Genomic DNA, 22,402 nt, shown 5'->3' on the forward strand with positions numbered 1-22,402 from the left:
GTTTTGCATCCGTAGCCATTTTTAAAATTTTAAATTATTTCTAACTCTACTGCGCATGCGTATAATAACTTTCCTCTTACAAACGACCGTGTAGTAGAATAGTAGGCCATGGCATAACCTAAGATCACTTATAATAACTTAACCATTTCACAAAAACAGATAACTAAACATGGAATAAATTCCTTTACATATCAGTGTATCTTTTTTTAAAACACCCTTCCGTACACCCCAAAAATAGATTTTATTCTTAGATCCAAGAATCTGTTCTTTAAGTGACTCCATCATTTCTACCTAAAAAGTTACGCTTAACTTTTTTTTTTACATCTACAAATGTTTTCTTTATGTTTATGTACATTTTGTATTTTCTTATTTGTGTATTTGTGTATATGCGTATGTGTATGTGAATAGCTATTTGACCTATATTTTAACTCTTTTAAAAGTCTATTTTATAAGTGTACTTATAATTTTTTGTAAAGTCCTACTTTTACTATGTGGCTAGTTTACTTCTTATGTTTTTCTCTTGTCTTTTCTTTACCTTATTTAGGTCACTGCGTATGATTTGTGAATTACAATTTGCAATGACCTGTATTTTTTGTAACATCCTTAACACGAAATATATTGATACTGATTAATTGGGTACAGCCAAATATATATGAGGTGTTTCAACTCATTTTTCTAAGTGGTATAAAATCCATAGAAACTTCCGTACGAAAACAGTTCTACGTAAATTGGTTTTACCATAAACAATAAGTGAATAGAATTTAAAATAGAAGCATGATCTTTCAAAATTAATTATTTACACTTAAATATTCCTGTTGCCTGTTCCTGAATAATTCTTTAAGAACAATGTTGTTTAAAAAAAATTGCTTCTTCGTGCTTAATTTACCAATATGTAAATCATTCCTAAAATAATAAATTCTAAGCGAGAAAATAAAAAGCATTCTCGGATTTGATTTAGAAGACCTACAGTAGCGTGCAAAAGTTTAGAAACACCAACTTTTTTTCAGTTTTTAACGCATAACTTTTCATAAACTTTCTCAAATAACCTGAAGTTTTTACCGAATGTGCTCTATATTATAACATTTCAAAATCCATTTCACAAAATTTTTAAAACTCACCGGTCAATTAATTTTTATTGTTTTTTTGAAAAGGCTTCGGTGCAAAAGTTTAGAAACAGTATAATAACCCATAATTATATCAGGTTTTCGTAAACAAAAACATAAAAGGTCAAATTTTTTTTGAAATTTATTATTTGAATTAACTTGAGATATTTCAAAAGCAATTAAGAATAACTATTTGTGAAGTTTTATAATTCAATTACGTAGTGATATTTTAAAAGCATGGGAAAGGTGAAGGAAGTTTCAGATCAAATAAAGAATTTAATTATAAAAGCTGTGGGGAAAAAAATGACTTACAAAAGGATTTCTGAACTTTATAATGATTCTAAACCAGGATTATGTCACATTATGAAAAGATTTTCTCAGCGCAAAACTATTGAAAGCAAACCTCGCTCTGGAAAGACCTAAATTTACAACTGAATAGAGTGATAGATTATTAGAAAGGCTTTGCAAGAATAGTCCTCGTATGACTGCTGTCGAACTTAATTCAATTATGCATCAGTTTCATGACACAAATTGTAGCGTTGATACAATTAATCGTCGATTACGACAAAATAATCTGTATGGTGGCCATCCAGTTAAGAAACCTCTTATATCTGCGAGAAATTTAAGAACCAGAATAAAATTTGCGAGAGATCATCTCAGTTGGACACTTAATGATTGGTCAAAAGTCCTTTTCTCCGATGAATCAAAGTTTATGCTATTCAGTAGTGACGGAATTAGATATGTCAGACGTCCAATAGGAGACAGATTCAATCCAAAATATCAGTTACCTACTGTTAAACATGGAGGGGGAAATGTTATGGTTTTAGGGTGTTTTAGTCGTGACAACCTGGATCCCATTCATCGCATAGAAGGTATTATGGACCAGAGGGTTTATATAGACATAATGAAGAACATTATGCTGCCCCATGCAAAGAACAAAATGAATCGCAATTGGATCTTTCAACAAGATAATGACCCAAAACATTTTGCCAGATCTGTTAAGGAATATTTTCAATTATAAAAAGTCAACGTTCTTGAATGGCCTTCACAGAACCCAGATCTGTGTCTTTTCTACCAACTAATTGCCTGTCAATGTACTCCCAAAGATGCTCAATCCCATTGAGCATCTTTGGGAGTACATTGACAGGCAATTAGTTGGTAGAAAACCAACCAACAAAGACAACTTATTTGTTTTGATTAAAGAATGTTGGTATAATATTCCTCAGGATGTTCTTAGTAATTTAGTTGATTCGATGCCTCGTCACTGTGATGCTGTTTTAAAGGCAATGGGTATGCCACCAAATACTAACTTTTTTATTGAAACTATTTCATTAAAAAGTTGTAAATTTTGAAAGTTTTAGTAAATATTTCAGCTTTATAAAAATAAATAATAATCCAAATTCAGCTGTTTCTAAACTTTTGCACCGAAGCCTTTTCAAAAAAACAATAAAAATTAATTGACCGGTGAGTTTTAAAAACTTTGTGAAATGGATTTTGAATTGTTATAATATAGAGCACATTCGGTAAAAACTTCAGGTTATTTGAGAAAGTTTGTGAAAAGTTATGTGTTAAAAACTGAAAAGAAGTAGGTGTTTCTAAACTTTTGCACGCTTCTATATAAAACATTAAGGAAAAAGTTTGAAGAAAAATAGAAAACAAAAGTTTAGAGGAAAATTGAAAAAGAAAGTTTTAGAGTTAGTTTCAAACAAAAAAGAAACTAAAATTAAAAAAAACGAAGCCACAAGTTATGGGTAAAAGGGTCAGAAATGTGAAGATAGTGTTCAAAATGTAGAGTAGCATTACTATATATTTTGTAGCGAAAAATGTGCACCATTTGTAACAACTTGGCACATGATAGATTTACCACCAATATAATAAGAATTGCGTCTTTGATTTCTGCTAAACAAAGTAGTTGTAGTATTTTCAATGTACTTATAAATTTAATTATATCGTTCAGACCTACCCAATATCGTTCCTATTTTCCCTGCAGACTGATCTCAATTACCCACACGGTTACGGGTAAATAAGAACGACAGTGTTTTCTATTTTCTATAGTTTTTTACTAATAAAGTTTATTTCTAAGTGTTTTGTATCGCTTTCTTTGTTGGTAGATTAGTAACGCTAACTTTGCTGGTTTTTTGTAAAACATGAAAAAAATGCAAACTAAAATGTTGTCCCATCATGGCGGATGATAACTTATTTTATTCATGACGTCATCTCGAAACAAAAAATACTTATTTGACGATGAATGAGCAATTAAAACATTTGAGAACGTAGAATAGAGCAGTGAGTCATAAAATATCTGTAAGAAACGCTTCATCATGTCAATTTTGCTTAAGCATATTTTATATATACTTCAGTAAATTTATTTATATTAAAATTTATATATATATAAAAAAGTTTTATGTTGTATACATACATACATACATACATACATACATACATACATACATACATACATGCATACATACATACATACATACATACATACATACATACATACATACATACATACATACATACATACATACATACATACATACATACATACAAATATACATATATATATATATATATATATATATATATATATATATATATATATATATATATATATATATATATATATATATATATATATATATATATATATATATATATATATATATATATATATAAACTGCTACTCAGGTTCTATAAAAATGTTTAAACTCACCATCAATAATTGGAACTATATTGAAGATTGCCTAATACATATAAAACTAAAATAAATTTTTATATAAAGAACTGGAAATAAAATGTCTAAGGTAAGATATATTTATGCATTGTGTGTATATTGTACTAAAAAATAAACTAAAAATAAATTCATTCAAAAAAAGATATTTCTTAGTTAACTACTACTATTTGTGGTTTTAAATTTTTTTCAGACTTATGCTGATTGCTTGGATGACATTATTTTCTTAGAAGCTATCTATCAGTTTGTCGGATCATGTGAAGATGAAGTATTTATTGTTGTTTTAATATTATAAGTTTATAGTATTTATTTAATGTTTATTTTTATTATTTTACAATAACTTTTTTTCACAGTACAAAGTATTCACTTGAAATAAACTGTTTTGTTTTTTAAGAATAAAAAACCAGTATTAAATCTCTCTATTTTATCCTGAGATTCCTGCAAACTGCTTTATTTTAAAAATTGAAAGTTTTAGAATATTTATTAAAAAGTTATAAAGCTTAAATAGTTGAAAAGTTCTTTTAACATGTGAAATTACGGCTAAATTTTTTCCTGACTTCTTATCCAAATCTTTTTACTATAAAAAAATTATTTCTGAAAAATATTATCTATTAAAAAGTTATAAAATTTTTTAAAAGCTCTTTTCTGTTAATTTGTTAAAAGAAAAAAAAAATATGTAATAGAATTGCAGAGGAATTGAAAATGTTAAATTGTACAGATTTAAAATTTTCTTTGTACGAATTTTACTAACATGCAGAAAAAAAACGTAAGAAAAGAGTATTTTGTTTAAGTAAATTGTTTACAATATCCTTAAAGACTTTCATTCCTTCAAATCACATGTATTTCTTTTTATTTTTCAGTTGTCTTTCAACAAAGGGGATGTTTTGGTTGTAACTAAGGTATTGTTTATCTTTTTTAGTTTGACTGCAATTAGTAATGAAGAGAAAAAATTCAAATATCCCATTAATTTTTTGCCTATTATTTAGAAACTGAAATATTTGTGTAGTAATTAATAATATATATTTTTAATAATATAATTTCTAAAGATTTCTATTTTTTTATATAATATGATTTAGTAGTAGTATATATTTGTTACAACAAAAGTAAAAATAATTGACAAAATACAAATAATAGATTGTCAGATTACAGTTAGTTTTTGTGAAGCTCATATTGCAACTTTCACAAAGGAAAGCTGCGAGCTGTAGTAACATTAGAGCTTATCGAGGTTCGCTTTAAAACTGTTGACAGTTGGAGAACTGATTACTTTATCTGGTAACATGTTCCATGCCTTGGCAATGCGATTGTTAAAAAAGTGGAAACGAGATAAATTGTTGCTGTACTTCTCACGGTGAAGTCTTTCTCTGTGATTTGCTCTTGGTGGAATTGTGATGAGGGGAAAGTGCCAGTTGACTGTATCGATGTTATTAATAATTTTATATTTTTGGATGAGGTCACCTCTTTTACGACGCTCAACGAGAGAAGATAGGCCAAGTTGTAAACATCTGGACTTGTAGTCTAGCTTTTTCAGTTTGTCTGGTATTTTTGTGGTTCTGCGCTGTATTAATTCTATAGTTTGTTCATCTTTCACCAAATGAGGGTTCCAAGCCGGAATCGCAAACTCAAGTAAAGGACGAATGTAGGTGCAATAGAGTTGTTTCCATAAAAAAGCATCATGAGATTGGAAAGTGTGTTTTAGGATGCCTAGCATTTGATTTGCTTTACATGAGGCAATTATGGATTGGGTTTCTACTTTAAGATCATTGGTAATTTGAACTCCCAAGTCACGCTCAGAAGTGGTTGCTTCCAATGTAGTTCGAGTCGTAATTGAACAAGGGCCTAATTCCTCCATGGAGTACTTGAAAAGAGTTAATTTTTTTTGACCAAAGTGCATGACCTTGCATTTCTTTGCGTTTAACTCCATGAGCCAAGATTTAGTCCAGTGAACAATTTGGTCAATATCTGATTGGAGTTGAAGTTGAGCAGCAAGTGAGTTGGCAATGCTTAGGATTTTAGTGTCATCAGCATAGATCTTACAACTGTTTTCTTTGCTTATTACATCCGGCAGATCATTGATGAAAATGACAAATAAAATTGGACCTAAGACTGATCCTTGCGGAACTCCACTTGTCACAGGTAACCAATTCAATTGAGTGTCACCAAGGATGACTCTTTGAGACCTGTTGAGTAGGAAAGCTTTTATCCAATTGAGAAGATTGCCGTCGATTCCGTACATTTTTAATTTGTGAAGCATTTGTTGATGTGGGACTTTGTCAAAAGCTTTAGCAAAATCCAGAAATATGACATCAACTGGTAGTTTTCTGGCTATATTTCCAGTCAAGAAGTCCATTGTTTCAAGGAGATTTGTAACGCATGCTTTTTTTTCTAAAAATCCATGTTGACTAAGCTGCATAATTGCCTTCTTAACTAGTTTCTCCATTATTTTACATGGAATTGAGGTGAGGGATATTGGTCTGTAGTTTGATGGGTCAATTCTAGAGCCCTTCTTAAATAAAGGTGTTACATTTGCTTTGGACCATGAGCTTGGAATTTCACCATTGTCAAATGACTTTTGGAAGATGAGAGTAAGTGGAGAAGACATTGAGGTAGAACAAAAGCGTAAAATGTGAGGACTGACATTGTCTACACCAAGTGATTTAGATATATCTAGTGCTGAGAGTTTCATAAGAATGGCCAGAGTATCAAAAGATATGTTATTGAGGATTGTGTTAGTTCTACGATCAAAACGGGGAAGATTGTCATTGGATGGCTCTTTGCTAAAAACTGATTGAAATTGATTGTTAAGTGAATTGGCTATTGTAATTTTGTCAGAGCTAATGATCTCGCTGGCACTGGTGATTCGCATAGATGAGATCTGATTTATTACAGAGCGTTTACTATTTATGTATGAAAACAGTCTTTTAGGGTTACGCTTATCATTGGCAAGGGCAATTTCGAAGGATTTCAGAGAAGAACGACTTAATTTTTTAACAAGCTTTCTAGTTTCTCTATATTCCCCAACCAGGGATGTGATTTTCCATTTTGAACTTGTAACTAAAATAATAAATAAATTATATATATATATATATATATATATATATATATATATATATATATATATATATATATATATATATATATATATATATCTGTGTGTATGTGTTTATATGTGTATGTTTGTTTATTTATGCTTCAAATATTTCATAGCTAACTTGACACATGCAGAGTAGCTGAGAAATATTTGTTTATACTATTTACAGCTGAACATTTTCTTAGATATTCAGTTTGTAATTCTGACAAATTTGAATTCATGTTGAGTGACAATTCCTTTATTGAAATGTCAAAAATGAAAACTAAGCATGAACATGTAGCCCATATTTGGAGTAGGTACACTTTTATTGACTCAAACTCCAGGAATATCAAAAAATCTCTGACTCCGCATTCCTGATTGTAAAATAATTTTGATATTTTTTTCTAAATAAAATGATTACCAATTTAAATCAAATGGTTAACAATTTAGAGCCTGTGTTTCAAATATTATTTGATGAAGAATTAAATCTTTTTTTTGCTCAGAGTTTAAAAAATATTTCTGTTAAACATTAGTTGTTTTTTTTATCATGTTGAAAAGAGCAGCTCTCTGCAGATCTAGCTTGAATCTTTTCCTCTTGTAATTGTTTATAATAAAGAGACATCCTCAACTCTGCCTTGTGAACTGTCGATGATTAATACAAAAATGGAAACTAAAATAGTTTGTTAATAATTATCAGAGCAGCTTTTTAAATCACTTATGGCACAAGAATTTAATTCATAAAAAAATTGAAAAAGGAATGCTACATATAGCTAAGTTTAATGATGATGAAAAATAATGATATTTATACATGTATATTTAGAAAGATAATGGAGGTTGGTGGGAAGGAATGATTGATGGCAAAATTGGTTGGTTTCCTTGTAATTATGGAAAAGAGATACAAGCTGGTTAGATCAATTATGTTTATAATTTTTCTAGAAGAATATTATTTGAGTTAAATGAAATAAAATTACATATAAAATTTGGGTGTGAAATTATTTCTGATTATCCAATCTAATTGCAATAATGCAACAATTATGTTCTCAGTACATCTTCCAATAACATTTTATAACTAAAAAAAAAATTTTTTCTAGTTTTTTTAGTCAGTTAAAACTATTTAAATATTTTCTTTTAAATATCAACCAAGCATGTTTTCCATATAATTAAGTGAAAAGTAACAATTACTTGCAGCTGTGGGTAATTCTTAACAATTTCTACAATAGCATGATGCTTTTTTATGTAGATCCTTTTCCTACACCAGAAAAAATTTTACCTTCAACACTTTCTGAAGATGCCATTAAATACCATAAATTGGTAAGTCTTAAAACTGATTTTAGCGTAGTAAATTTTTAAAACTGCATAACTTTATTTCTTGCTTGACTAATGCCACCAATGCCAAACTTTCTCATTACCACACACCACTATTGCTACACTCCACTATTACCACACTACCATTGCAACACTCCACCATTGCTACACTACACCATTGCTACACTACACCATTACCAAACCCTACCATTATCACACTCCACAATTGCCATACTACAATATTGCCACATCTCAATTTGAACCCATGTGTTGAAATAAGTAGCAACAAGAAAGGTTACAAAAAAATCAACTTGATTGCAAATGTGAAATCAAAATAACATCAGGCACTTTTTTTTGCCAATTATGATTATGTAAAATCAATTTACATAATCATAATCATATGTTTTGATGAAAAGTTTTTCTGAAAAGTTAGTGCAAAATAATGTGATGTGCTTCTTCAATTCTTGAAGTGATTGCTAAAGGTAATTAAACATTAAACAAGTATTTGTTGTAAAGATATATTTACTTAAATATTTATGTAATGTCTCACAATGATGCTTCTCTTTATCAAAATGAATTAATATCTTTAACAGTTTAAAAAAAATATCTTCAGTTGAAGTTTTGTTTTTAAGTTGGTATGATGAAAGCTAATAAAAAGCACTTTGCCATTCTTAAAGAGCCTAGAATCACTTTATATATTTAATTTTAAATCTCTATCTCATGTAATTTTTTATGAGGTTTTATTGCATGTCAAATTTGTTACTTATAGGTTGTTGAGAACATTCTTCAGATCCAAAAAAAACACTTGTCTGAGTTAAAGGTACTTTAAAGTTATTTATTTTTTTAAAATCTTTGCGTAACAATCATTTAGTTAGTTCTTTTTTAGTAACTTATTTTTACTTTGCTCCTTTAGTTACTATGATTCAATAATTTACCATACTCCTCAAGTTTTTAATTTTATTTAGAAAAAGATTGTTAGTTGATTTTTACCTTAGTTTAAAAAAATGTAAAGGTTACCTCTGCAATATTGATTAAATTTTAAAGATTTTTTTGTATGAATGGCAGCAGTAATAAATATTTTCCCATCTCATTTAAACTTTTGTTAATGGGTGACATTAATGTTCCTGTGTCCTTTTTACTTAACAAAATGCCTAAAAATTAGAGGCTTGTTCTTTAAAGTCTTAACATTTATGAACCTATTCGAGATTTGCATAATTTCAAAATAATTCTATTTACCAGTTACAATTGTTTACAGAGGCAGCCTAAATATTTCACAGAAAGTTTTAGACCCTGTAACTTAAGAATGTTTGGAAGAGAAAGTTTCATCATTTCAGTGGATACTCTAATATACAGTGGTGGTTAGGAATTAGTACACTTAGGGGAAAGTGGGGTAATATGAGATAATAAACTTATTTTATTAAAAAAAACTTAATTTATTAAAAAAACTTATTTTAACAATAAACTAGTTTTGTTAAAAAAAAAAAGAAGTAATAGATTTCTACTAAATATAAAAAAATATTTTCCACCCATCAAAGAACATTTATACAAAATATCTTGTGATGTATTACTTTTTGAATTATTTTAATTTTAAAAAATTTTTGCTGGTATCTCATATTACCCTCAAGGTTGGAGTAATATGGGATACTTAAAGGCTGTTGTTAAACTATAACAATTAAAACAAAATATTATCTTACAAGACAAGGAAGCTTAACAAACATTTTTAAAGATAACCAATAATTTTAATGCAAAAAAAAAATAAAAAAGATTTTTATTCACTGTCAGCACATAAATCACATTTAAATGCACCCAATTCTGCCCCAGCGCATTTAGTTTGTGATAATTATTGCATGATACACATTGTATCACTTGTTCTCCATGTATATCTTTAGAATACAGTTGATTGCAGTATACTTATGAAGTGTCATTTTTGCCAGATCTTATGCTTTTTTTTTTCTGTTGATTTTTTTACTTTTGCATATTTAGAGACATTTTTTTTATGTGGTTGGCTCACCAAATGAATGTTTGCTGTAGCTGCCTCCAACTGCTAGTCTTTGAATATGTTTCTGTTGACAGACCTTTTCAAATCTATTGAATGTTGTGGCAAGGCTGGCAGTACAAAAATTTAGCAAATATGCTTGTAATCTGAAAATCAGTTATGATTTGCCTAGTTTGTAACCTTAGCCATACTTATATTTAGGAATCATAGTATGTTGTCAGTGATTTCATGAATGACACATCAAGAAGTTGCATTCTGTGTGTGCAATGGGGTAAACAAATTATTTTGATTAAATTTTGTCTTAAAAGATTTACTACCTCTAATTTTTTGTATGTGAGGGAGGTCCATTTAATGTTATTAAAGTTGGGTTTACTTAGCTGGGACAAAGTTTGTAAATAAGTCCAGTTGAATCCACTCAGTTTAGTGGCAAGCTTAATTGGATTCAGGTCATGTCCCATCCATTTGCTCCATCTTCATCCATTTTTGCAGAGAGATAAAGGTTGGAGGGGCATATTCAATAGATACACTCATGCCTATCACTGTCATTACTATCCTTTCCTAGGAACACAAAAGGTTCTGCTGGGTTTGAAATAGCCCTTTTTTTTCTCTAGCCGCAGTAATTGTTGCAACCACTGTGTCAGTTTTCGACTGCTTTCTCATATTTTTCTGGATGTATATTTGTAACATCTATAAAAAAAAAAAGAAAAAAAGATGTTAAAAACGCATAGGTCTCAGTCATTGAGAAATTAATTATTGAGCTATAGCAAAAAAGTAACCAAGATTCTGGATAAAAAAAATTAATTAAAAAACTATATAGTATCTTAAATATAGTTACAATAACTTAAATATAGTTACAATATCTTTAATATAGTTACGATAACTTACTGTAACTATAACATTTACAATAATCAATATTGTATTTAAATACAGTGGCTTTCAAAAATATAAGGTCAGTTAATTTTTGATGGTTATTTAATTATCTCTTAATTAAATTTTTAAATGATAAGTAAGAAACTGTAGTTAAGAAGCTTTTTTAATTTCTGAATTAATCAGTTAGCTTTCTAATGCTAACACTTATCAATTCTATTTACCCTTTCTGAGTAATTTAATTGTAAATTGTAGTAACCCTATTAATTACTTATTTAAAAATGTCTCAAAATTATAAGGGCATTTAATTTAAACTTAATAACTGTTAAATTATTTATATGAGAATCCTGAAAATTTGTACTTGTTTTGACCAATATAAGTAACAAATAAATTAGATAAAAAAAACACTTTCTAACTATTATTTTAAGATATTATTTTACTTCATTTGGTAAATTCTTAGCATACCAGAAGCAGAAAAATGAGCAGAAAATTAGTTTGAAATAGTTGGTCTATCTAAAGATAACACAAAAAGCTAACAAGAAATATCAAGATTATGTGGTGTTTTACTATGCTGTGTTCAAACAATGCTGAAAAACTGCAAACTTTCAAATGATGTAAAAGAGTTACCAAGAGTTGGCAGGCTGTCAAAGCTTATTGCATCAAAGGGTAGGGGAAGATCCCAAAATTAAATTAGCTACTGGGAACTGTCAGCTGAGTTTAATAATAAGGCTGGTTATGTTATTTACAGCACAGTTAGAAGTTGTCTTAATAAAAAAGGTATTGATTGTTATGTTGCTACCAGAAAGCCACTTTTAATGGTGACAGATAGGATTAAAAGATATAAGTGGTGTAAGAAAAGACTTCACTGGTCAGTAGAAGATTGGTTTAAGGTCATTTTTAGTGATGAATTGAATTTTGAGGTGGTTTATCAAAAATCAAGATTTATCATTAAAAGATAAGCTTCAGAAAAATATAAAGAAAAATTTTGTATACTATGAGTATGAGGCTGTGGTAGTGGTCTATATGTATATGGGGATGCATTTCTCATCAGAGGGTAGGATTCCAAAATATTTATATAGGGAATATTAACCAGTATAATTACAATAAGACCTTGGAAAATAGCTTTTACCTACTGCTAGATCATATTTTGGAAGGGGTAAATATTGGATTCTCCAACAGGATGGCGCAATGGTACATACTGCTAACTTGGTGAAAAAGTGGTTTCAAAGGCAACATATTACTCTTCTACCATGGCCAGCATGATCTCCAGATCTGAGCCCAATCGAAAATAGTTGGTCATGGATGGACAAAATATTATCAAGAGAGAATGTGGAAAGTGTTGCACAATTGAAACTTGCACTGGAAAAAATTTGGAAGGAAATTCCAAAGGGATTATGTATGCATCTGATTGAATCTATGCCAAAGCATATTCAAGCCTGTGTAAAAGCAAGTGATGACCATGCAAAATAATGAATTAAAGACTGGCGTTATATTTTTTACACATTTTTTTTTTATTATTGACCTGATTTTCATTCTTAATGGATTTCAGTACCAAAATAACATTTTTAAAAATTTTTTTATTTTTTATTCTGGTTTTACAATGTATTCTAAATAAAATTTTAAAAAAATCCTCTCTTCTTTTTTTTTTTATTTTTTTTTAAAAAGTATTGAAATAATTTAAGTAATCACTAAAAAAATTGCTAAAAGATATGAAAATACAGTGTCTTTTAAAAAGTGACCTTATATTTTTGAAAGCCACTGTATCGTATAGTCATAGTTTTGATACACTGGAGCTTAAAGTAATCAAATTCATATTGGTATGTTTGTTTGTTTTACATGCTTTGGATGTTCCTTCACAAATTGAAGAATATCATATCCTAGCCCAAACCTCCTGCAGGGCAGCAGGGAACAAATTTCAAAGTCAGTCTCACTAAGACAACAGTCCTTGGCATATGCACCACAACCAGACAACCTTCCTAGTAAAAATGATCTAGAAATCTGCACTAAATCTAGTTCTAGAATCAGCTATTGTATAAAAAAAATTTAGATCTACTGATCTAGATTTCTAGAGTGGACCTTAATTAGATCAAGTCTTTTATCTGTGTTACTAATATAGATCTATAGATGTTACTAGATCCAAATCTAGGTCTATTTAAAAGAACTAGAAATAGAACTCTAGATATATAGTTAGATCTAGAATATTCTAGAAAGCACCTCACGTATCATAATCAATAATTTTGATAATTATAATAATGCAGATCTAAAACTGTGAAATGTTTAAAATAAGAGGGTAATAAAATAAAAATAGTATCCCATTTTACTCCAGCTTGGGTATCCCATATTACTCCCATGGTAACAACCTGAAGTTTCATGTATTTAAACTACCACGCTGAATGCAAAACAATTTAAAAATTATATTATACTGAACATTTGTCTATACATTCATTATGTTACAGATATAATATACCTTCACAAAGATTTTATGCCTGCTTGAAAAATAGTGATATGATGTAAACAGAAGAAAAATTTTTTTTAAAAGTTTAAGTCAAACACACAAAGATTTTATGCCTGCTTGAAAAATAGTGATATGATGTAAACAGAAGAAACAAATTTTTTAAAAGTTTAAGTCAAACAATCCTTTTTGTCTGCAGTAGTGGTCTCCCAATATTTTCACATTGGCAAATTTTATTTGTAACCATTAAAATATGATAACATGTTGTTAAAATGGATGTAATAATAACCCTAAGCATAGTTAAGTAAGAAAATAGCTTGATCATTCTATTGACATTTTGATTAAAGAATATTTGGAATGACATTGTACATCTTTTACTTTAACATACTGCACACGATTCAGCATAGAATATACCAAGTTTTCACAAGTTTTCTAGATTTCTGTGTCCTAAAAAACCAGCCTTGAAGAATAGTTGTCGTAACCTTAGGTTTAATCATGCAGTCATTTTTTGCATTTTCTTCTACACAACTCCCCAGAGATTCTTAATAAGATTGATGTTTGCTAAAATGTTCCATGTTCCATTAAACTATCATTATGTTATCTAATTAATTCTCTACATTACATAAATGAATCATGTTATGTAGAGAATTAAATTTTTCATTATATTTTGACAGTTTAGTCAAATTAAGTGCTTTTTTTTTTTTTTTTTTTTTTTTTTAGTCCTTAAGGCATCCACAAAATTTTAATGAAAAGGTTGCATTTAGAAATGCTTTCAACATCTTCAAAGTCTTCATGTCTTTTACTGGGTAGAATCTACCTGGTCCAACAACAGTGAAATTAATTTTTAGTCTCCTCATTAAGCAACATTTAGCACATTAAGCAACAACAAAAGACGTGGCACAAAACTTGGTTACTTTTATGACGGATGTTATTTTTACTAAGCAGAGGACAGTGGTTCATTTCATTCCATTTAACAGTTTTGTAAAACTTTTTATCAAAGTTGGGAAATTTTTTATGGTCTTTTTTACAAAAATAATCAACATATCAACCATCCCAAAACATCTTTTTGGGGTGTTTGATATGTTGCTTAATGTGCTAAGTTAACAATTATCATATCCCTGTAATCAAAGAATAGATGCATGAGATGAAACCAAAAAAAAAAAAAAAAGAAAAAGAAAAAAAAGAAAATAGTTTGATTCATTTAGTTTGCACAAGACTGTAAAAATAAAAAAGCTTAAAAATTTGAATGATTTGTAAGAAGCACTAAAAGTAAAATTTAGTTATCACTGAAAAATATGAGTTTGAGTTATGTATGCAAATTCTCTGATCACCTCTGTAAAAGTTACATTTTCTTTTTTTTTTTCAAATCAAGCTGCTGAATTCAGTTATGTTGTAATGTTCCTCCCATTCAAAAGGAGATGGTAAGAACAGAATTATAAAGCTTGCCAAAAACCTATTAAAAACCTAAACCATTATGTAATAGACTTTGAGGGTATTTAAGTTAAAAAGCTCTATGATTAGCTATGACAAGTTCTTACTCTTTTGACTTGATTATAATGCAAGTGACTAAGATAATCATTTTAAAATGTTTGCAAATAACTTAGCTAAAATTATAAATTCAGATAATTTTTCAAAATTTTTAAAACCTTTCAACAAATGAAAGGTATTCTTTAATATGATATGTATGAACTTTTGTAAACATTTGCACTTCTGTAAAGCAGGGTTTTTTGTGTTACTTAGAAGTATATAAAATTCTTTTAAAAGTAAATTTATCAATTAAGTATTTCCTGTTTTTAAGTTTTAAAAAACTAAGTTTTGTAATTTATTAAATGTTCTATCTTTTTATTTATAGGAGTTCTGGGAACAATATTTATCTCCATTGAAATCATCTGAAATGTAAGATTAGAATGTGAGCATAAAAATGCCAAGTTTACTAGTAATAAGTTATTTCATTATCACAAAGTTTTACAGCTTTTTAAACTTCTATAAAAACATAACATACAAAATTACTGATAAAAGCCATAAATGCATTGTTTAGATTAAGTTTTTAAATAAGTTGCAAATTTCCTTTTAAAGATGAGTCGCATAATATATTTTTAGTTTACTTTGTATCTTTTAGTTTAAATGAACAGAAACGAGAAGTCATATGTGGTAATTATAATGACATAGTTAACTTTCAAGTTGAACTTTCTCAAAAACTTGAACTAGAGTCTCTGTAAGTATTTTTGAAAAAAACTCTTTGTTTTTATCCATATGAATGTTAATGGCTGATAAAAAAGAATGATTTAATCAGTCACTTTTTTCTTGGGTTTAAAATTCTGTTATTTTATTTTTTTAAAAAAATGTATTTTGCCTTGTGATATTGCAATCATTAGCTAAATGTAAATGGATTAAATTTTAGGAAACATTTCTAAAACGTTTCTTAAAATTTCATCTATATACATTTCATTCATTCAAAAGAATGTTTAGTTCTTAAATGTGTATGAATATCTACTAAGTCTCACTGTCAACTCATCAATTTTGTTCGTGTTAACTTATTATTTATAATAGATGAAACTTGCCTAGATTTCTCTATTTTGATTTTCTGGTTGAAGTCATTTTTACATAAATAAGTTTGATAGTGAACCATGTTATCTTAATTCATTAAACTATCAATATGTTATCTAATTAATTCTCTACATAACATAAATAAATCATGTTATGTAGATAATTAAATTTTTCATGATAGTTTGACATTTTAGTCAAATTAAGTGCTTTTTTTTTTTTTTTTTTTTTTGTCCTTAAGGCATCCACAAAACTTTAATGAAAGGGTTGCATTTCCATATGATTTTTTATTATCAATAAAAATATTGTTATTTAATACTTGAATAAACATAATTTAGTTGAATAGCATTTCATATATATCATATATTCAATTCTTCCCTAACAACTGGCTGCTGAAAAGCATTGTCTCAATGGCATACTTTGCTCATTCAAAACATACTTTAACCCATTTACTTTTCTTAAATAACGATAAGTATTTTGATAACTTAAATTGAGTTGCTATTGTTATGACCAGTACTGTAAGGTACAGTTTATTTAAAGGATATAAGAAAAACTACATGTAAGCACCTCATATTTATTATCTTATCTTATCATGCAAATAAACTGCATAGAAATCTTTCTGAAATGTTAGTTCTGTTATTTTTAAGTTTGCTAGCATATTATGTCTGAGTGTTTAGTTCACTAACAGCAGAAAAATACATAGTTTTTTGGTTGTTTGAGTATTTTAAATTTAAATTAGATACATGTTAATAATTTTAGAGTGAATGTATAAAAACTAGAAGAACAACACAAGAAAGTTGTCTCAAATCATTCTAAAACAAAGGGATATACAAAAGCAGCATGAGAAGGAACTTAGGACATCCAGATGTGTATGACATAGAAAAAGCTAAAGAGAATAATATTAACTTCTATGAAGGCCAAAAATACTTATATAAAAATGATAAAAAAACAAATTAATCCAAGATTCTCTCCTATCATTCTATAAATACCAAAAAACTATTAGAAAATTAGACTCCCTTATCAGAGGATTCCTTCACAATGTTTTTCACTTTTTGCAAGCTTCACCTGCATATTGAACTCATACCTGGGAAGATGTGGGTTCCAACATTTAGTAATAAACTAACAGGCATAAGCAAAAGTCTTAAAGAATTGGTGTATGGTTCATCAAAAAAGATTTTGTTAAATCAATTTTCAAATAATTATAAATTATTGTTCAAAATATTCAAATAGTCAATAAAGCTAAATAAATATTAAAATATTTCTAGAAATAATTATTAAAAAACTATTTCTTAAAATAATTTTCAGAATCAATTCATAAGAATAACCCCTTTCAATCCTCAGGAAATAGATAAATATTGGTTTAAAAATTGACTTTCTGGGCAAAAAAAAAAAAGGGGGGGAGGGAAGTGATTTCTAATTGCAATGTTGGGGTGATACACTTACAAAATGGTTTAAAAAAAAATTGCTTTGTATTAAGGGTCTGCGTCTCGTTATTTTTTTAAATCGAGACGAGACGATCCTAAAAGCTTTGTCCCGATTAGCGACAAATATCGAGACAATTTTCAATTTTCAGTCGAAATCCGGGACGATACCGAGACTAGACAAGATGTCCCAGACAAAAAAGGAGCTTTACAATTTCCCGGAATTTACATCTTTTTAACGAGACATAACGAGATATACTAGTTAATCTTTAATGTGAAATTTAAATAATGAATTTCTGACACAATTGCCATTATTTATTTCAGCTGCTATTATTGATATTGTTATACCATCTACATAAACACAGCTTTATAATAGTTAATGGTAGCAACTGAAATCAGGGGGAAAAAAATATTTTTGGGATAGTATTTAACTTTTTCCACTAAAATATCGTGTAAGAAGTGGATAAATATATGTCCAAGGGCTAAGTTTCTGATCATTTAATATTGTTTACCGCCGAGGTCAGTATTCACTTCTAATGCAAGAGTTTGTTTTACACTCATATTTAAGGGAAAGATTTTATCCAAAGTGTCTTCAACTTTTTTGATCTATAAAGCGTTTGACTTTTTTTAAAAAGTGTACTTTTTGCAGAGACTAACAAGAGAGCATGATGTTTAATACCTAGTTCTTTTATTTTTTCTCTTTTCTTTTGCTCTCTAAGGACCACCCATTGTTTATGGGGTTTTCCAGAACCAAAATGGCTACTTTTATTGGTCATAAGATTTTCTTGAAGCCATTGGTCTTCTTTTTCTATAAAAGAATCATAATTTCTACCACATTGTTTTAGTTTTTTTCTTCACTTTTGAAATAAATCTATCTTAAGTAGCATTAATTTATGTTCTATTTGCTAATTTCTTCAGTTTTATTTGATTTCGTTAAGTAAATCCTTCCAAAATGGTAATTTATCCACTCCTAATTCACGTATTTTCGGGATAAGATCTAACCTTTTTGTTGTTGTTGTTTTTAAAATCATTAATATATATCAGAAACATTTTTAAGTACTCTATATCATTTTTCACTTTACACTGTTTAACATTTTATGTTACAACTTCTTTGACAATTACCACATGACGTTCCCTATAATGTTTAAGTAAATAGCGTTACTTGTATATTATACAGGAAATATTGAAGTTGTTAAGTAATGCTATTTCAAATATCTAGCACCTCTTGAATAGTAAATCATTATTCAAATTAAAACATTTAAACAAATTTCTAAGTAGCATATGATGATAAAAATGTTTTTTGAAACTATATTTGATATGTTGAAACAAGTCATACAAGTAAAAAACTCAAATTCAAGATACAAGTAAAAAACTCAAATTCAAAAAATATATAAAGTTACAAGATTATCTTCAAAGTAAATATAGACTTTAACTTAAATTAAAAGTTCTCCAATTTTACTAAATAAAAATCTCTAATTTTTTAGATTTCTTTGAAAATAATATTAAAATTTTTAACTTCTTTTAACCATAAAATGTAAAATATAAGTTTTATTAAAAAACTGTTTTTACTTTTTAAATAAATGATCATTCTAATTTAATATTATTTAAAAAAGAGCACTATATTTACCAAAAAACTGTGAGGGTTTTAGTGCCATTTTTTTGCTGTTTTGAGTCACTGTGCGTCATTTCTGGCTGGCAAAACAAACTTGGTTGGCAAAAAATTTTCTTCACTGCGAAAGCGCGAGTAAGATATCTAGTTAATATTAAGGGTCTGCATCTCGTTATTTTTTTCCAGGAAACTTCTCGTCTCGTTACGCTTTTCCCAGTTCATTTCAAGAAAACAATTCCGAGACGCAGACCCTTAGTTAATATAATTGATCTGTCTCGTAACGTTTCGTTATTATCCGGGACACAGTTTTTAAATTCCGAGAAAAAAAATGATGTCCCGATTTATAACTTTATTCCGGGATAATTGTTTCCTTTGTCTCGTTATTTTTTTCCGGGAAATTTCTCGTCTAGTTATGCATTTCCCGGTTCATTTCGAGAAAACGATTCCGAGACGCAGACCCTTACTTTGTATAAGTATTTTGAATGAATTTAAATGAAGCTTTAATACCCTATTTGAAGTATTACCTAAATCAAAAATATACTTTTCAAAATGAAGAAGTAATCTGTATGCATTTACAATTCTTTCATAATTTTAATGATAGTGAAATTTAATTTTTTGTTTAGAAAACCTATTGAAGAGCAACGTTTTGGAGAATGCTTTTTATTGGTGCGGATGCAGGTAAAAAAGACAAACTTGCAAATACTATGATTGCAATTTAATTTGCATCTGGAAATTTTAAACTCTTCTATTAGTTTTTGTTTATAATTTACATTTTTTTGTTAGTTAAATTAAGACATCACTTTTTCGCTATAGAACAAGAATAAATCATTTTGAATAAAGATAAATCATTTTGAATAGTTAAGAGCTTTAACATTTTCTCTAACATATAAATTTTCTCTTGATAGCATATACTACTTATATCTTTTATATCTTATAGCATATACTACTTATCTTTTATATCTTATAGCATATACTACTTATATCTTCCCAATTTTAGATCTCTGTTCACTACTCAGTGCCCTTTATTTAATATTTAGACATTTGATCTACACCCTGTACTAACCATTATCCATAAAATACACAAGAAAGATAAACACAAACAGCAGCACATAGAATTAGACTATATAGTTTGGATAGTAAATATATGATAAAAATACTATATAAATGTTTTTTGAAAGCAATATGTTCACAGTTTTAATAATTTGATAATGCATTGAACAACAATTTTTTTGGGAGAATTTAATTCACATTATAAACTAGGGGTTATACCTGTGTTTGATACTATTTTAATAAATTCTTGTGTTAATTAAAAAGTAGTTATTTTGTATACATTTTTCTTATAAATCTGTTTAATTTATAACTATAAGTATGTTAAAAATTCAGTTTATTGTTATTCTTTCGTTGGTTGTCTCCTACTTACAATCTGACAGTTACTAATTCTCGGTAACAGCCACTATCTGTCCGTATATTTTTTATAATATCTAACTTCTACTTATTATAATATCTGATTGTAAAGTCAGCTTTTCCAAACATTAAATGGAGAATAGACTAAATTCTATTACCTTTTTTTCTAATATACTTTTACCTAAAAATATATGATAGTAGTTATGCAGGTTTCAAAAACTTTGGTAAAAAAAAGAAATTGAATAAATCTTAAATATTCATAAATTAAACATTAAATATTCACTAAATAATAATTTGTTATATTCTGTTTATTTGACCAGATTTTCTTTAGTAAAATACATTAGTTGTTTAGTAATTCAATTAGATCAATAAGTTAGTTATTTAGATTTTGAAGTGAATTACATGGTTATAATTGGGCTAACTTTTACACTTTGACTCTAACTGAACTTACTTTTAACAGTTTAATGCAAGTGCCAAGTAGTCTCAATCTTTAAATTGATTAAAAATTAACTATATCTTTTTCACTTAGCTATTAATGTTCAAAATTTTATTCAGATTTTTTTTGTTTGTATTAGATGAAAAACTTGTACCTTCAATATTGCTTAAATCATCCTCAAGCAGCATTGTTAATATCTCAAAATGGGTAAGGATATCTTACTATGAAAGTGTTTATTTGGCATTTTTCTCTAACAAACATTTTACAGTTCATGTAATACACATAAAAAAGTTATACTTGTTTTTTTTTTTAGAGATGAGCTCAGTATCTATATGGAATCCAAGGGAGCACAAAAACCAGGGATTATGTTTTTACGATCATTACTATCTAAAGTATGTTTAGAATTTGCTTAGTTTTTGTTTTCTTGTATTTTATTTATTTTTTTTGTAATGCAAATGTAAGTCTATTTATGATTGACTGGAATTAAATTTATTGCATAATAATTGCATAAAAACACCTTAATAATTTATGAAAAAGTATTTTACTATAAGAGCTCTGCACTAAATCTCCTTTTATAGCCATTTTTACATGTTGAAAAGTATGGAAATCAAATTAAAGAACTTGAAAGACATGTTGAGGTTAAAAAATATATTTTTTAAACAAAATATTATTTGAGAAGTTATATTTACACAGCACAGCATAGCGAAATTATTTTTAAAACCTTGTTTTGTAGGAATGTAATGTAGATAGCTTGGACATGAAAAAAGCCACACAAGTTCTGCAAATTATTGCTGTAAGTTTAAACTGATTATTGTTTTAAAACTAAGTTTAGAACATGCTAATTTTGGTTTAGTAAAAAACAACAACTACAAAAACACTAATTTTACTATATTAAAATATATTTTTAAAATTCAGTTATTTTCAAGCTTGTTATATTTTTTGTGATTACTTTATCATTAACTTTCAAAGATCTAGAGTTGTAAAGATGATATTTAATGGCTAAGATAGTTGTTGTTTATAATGGCTTGAATAATTATAGTTAAGTTGCCATGAAGTTCGAAAAAAAAAAGAAACAGAGTTAGAAATACTGAATGGTACAATTGAAGGTTGGCAAGGAGAGGTAATATTTTGTAATTAAATCTACATTTAGAGTAGTTTTTGTTTTTCTATAGCACTGTCTTCTGAAATCTAAGAATATTTATATCAAATACCATTTCAAACATGTTATTGCAATAACATTTAGTTGAATGGTAGTTTTAAAAAAATGTCAATCTTCTATAATGCATCACATCAGTGCAGTTTCACATCTTTTTTAAAAGTGTAAACAGTTCAAAATTATTCAAAAAAAGCAAACCATACAGCATTATGCAAGTTTTAATTTTTATGGTTTCTTTTTTCTTAGATGTTTTCAAGTGATTTTGATTGATTTTATAATGGTGCAACAATATTTAGTATGCTAAATTT

At 27.9% G+C, this 22,402-nt stretch overlaps 1 protein-coding gene across 8 annotated transcripts in view; it reads left to right on the forward strand.

Moving 5' to 3' along the window:
- The first annotated feature begins 3,784 nt into the window (after positions 1-3,784).
- Positions 3,785-22,402, forward strand: part of LOC145191236 (rho guanine nucleotide exchange factor 7-like) — a 30,148-nt gene continuing 11,530 nt past the window's right edge. For 3 of the 8 annotated variants that reach the window (XR_016445036.1, XM_090066916.1, XM_090066917.1), the window contains exons 1-14: positions 3,785-3,910; positions 4,031-4,105; positions 4,698-4,736; positions 7,725-7,809; positions 8,145-8,215; positions 8,979-9,029; positions 15,377-15,420; positions 15,644-15,739; positions 19,722-19,776; positions 21,078-21,145; positions 21,252-21,330; positions 21,517-21,576; positions 21,672-21,731; positions 21,978-22,058. Coding sequence is in view for 5 of the 8 variants with exons in the window: in XM_090066916.1 (XP_089923042.1) it covers positions 3,902-3,910; positions 4,031-4,105; positions 4,698-4,736; positions 7,725-7,809; positions 8,145-8,215; positions 8,979-9,029; positions 15,377-15,420; positions 15,644-15,739; positions 19,722-19,776; positions 21,078-21,145; positions 21,252-21,330; positions 21,517-21,576; positions 21,672-21,731; positions 21,978-22,058 (873 nt within the window). In the remaining 3 variants the exon portion in view is untranslated. Of the gene's footprint in view, positions 3,911-4,030; positions 4,106-4,697; positions 4,737-7,724; positions 7,810-8,144; positions 8,216-8,978; positions 9,030-10,406; positions 10,477-15,376; positions 15,461-15,643; positions 15,740-19,721; positions 19,777-21,077; positions 21,146-21,251; positions 21,331-21,516; positions 21,577-21,671; positions 21,732-21,977; positions 22,059-22,402 lie in introns of those variants that run through there. The other 5 variants (XR_016445037.1, XM_090066919.1, XR_016445038.1 and 2 more) reach the window with 3 other exon arrangements.

Source organism: Hydra viridissima, unplaced genomic scaffold, assembly GCF_058129835.1.
Source record: "Hydra viridissima isolate aposymbiotic clone 2 unplaced genomic scaffold, HvirCarnegie_v1 scaffold_11, whole genome shotgun sequence".
In the NCBI taxonomy this organism is placed as follows: Eukaryota; Metazoa; Cnidaria; class Hydrozoa; order Anthoathecata; family Hydridae; genus Hydra; species Hydra viridissima.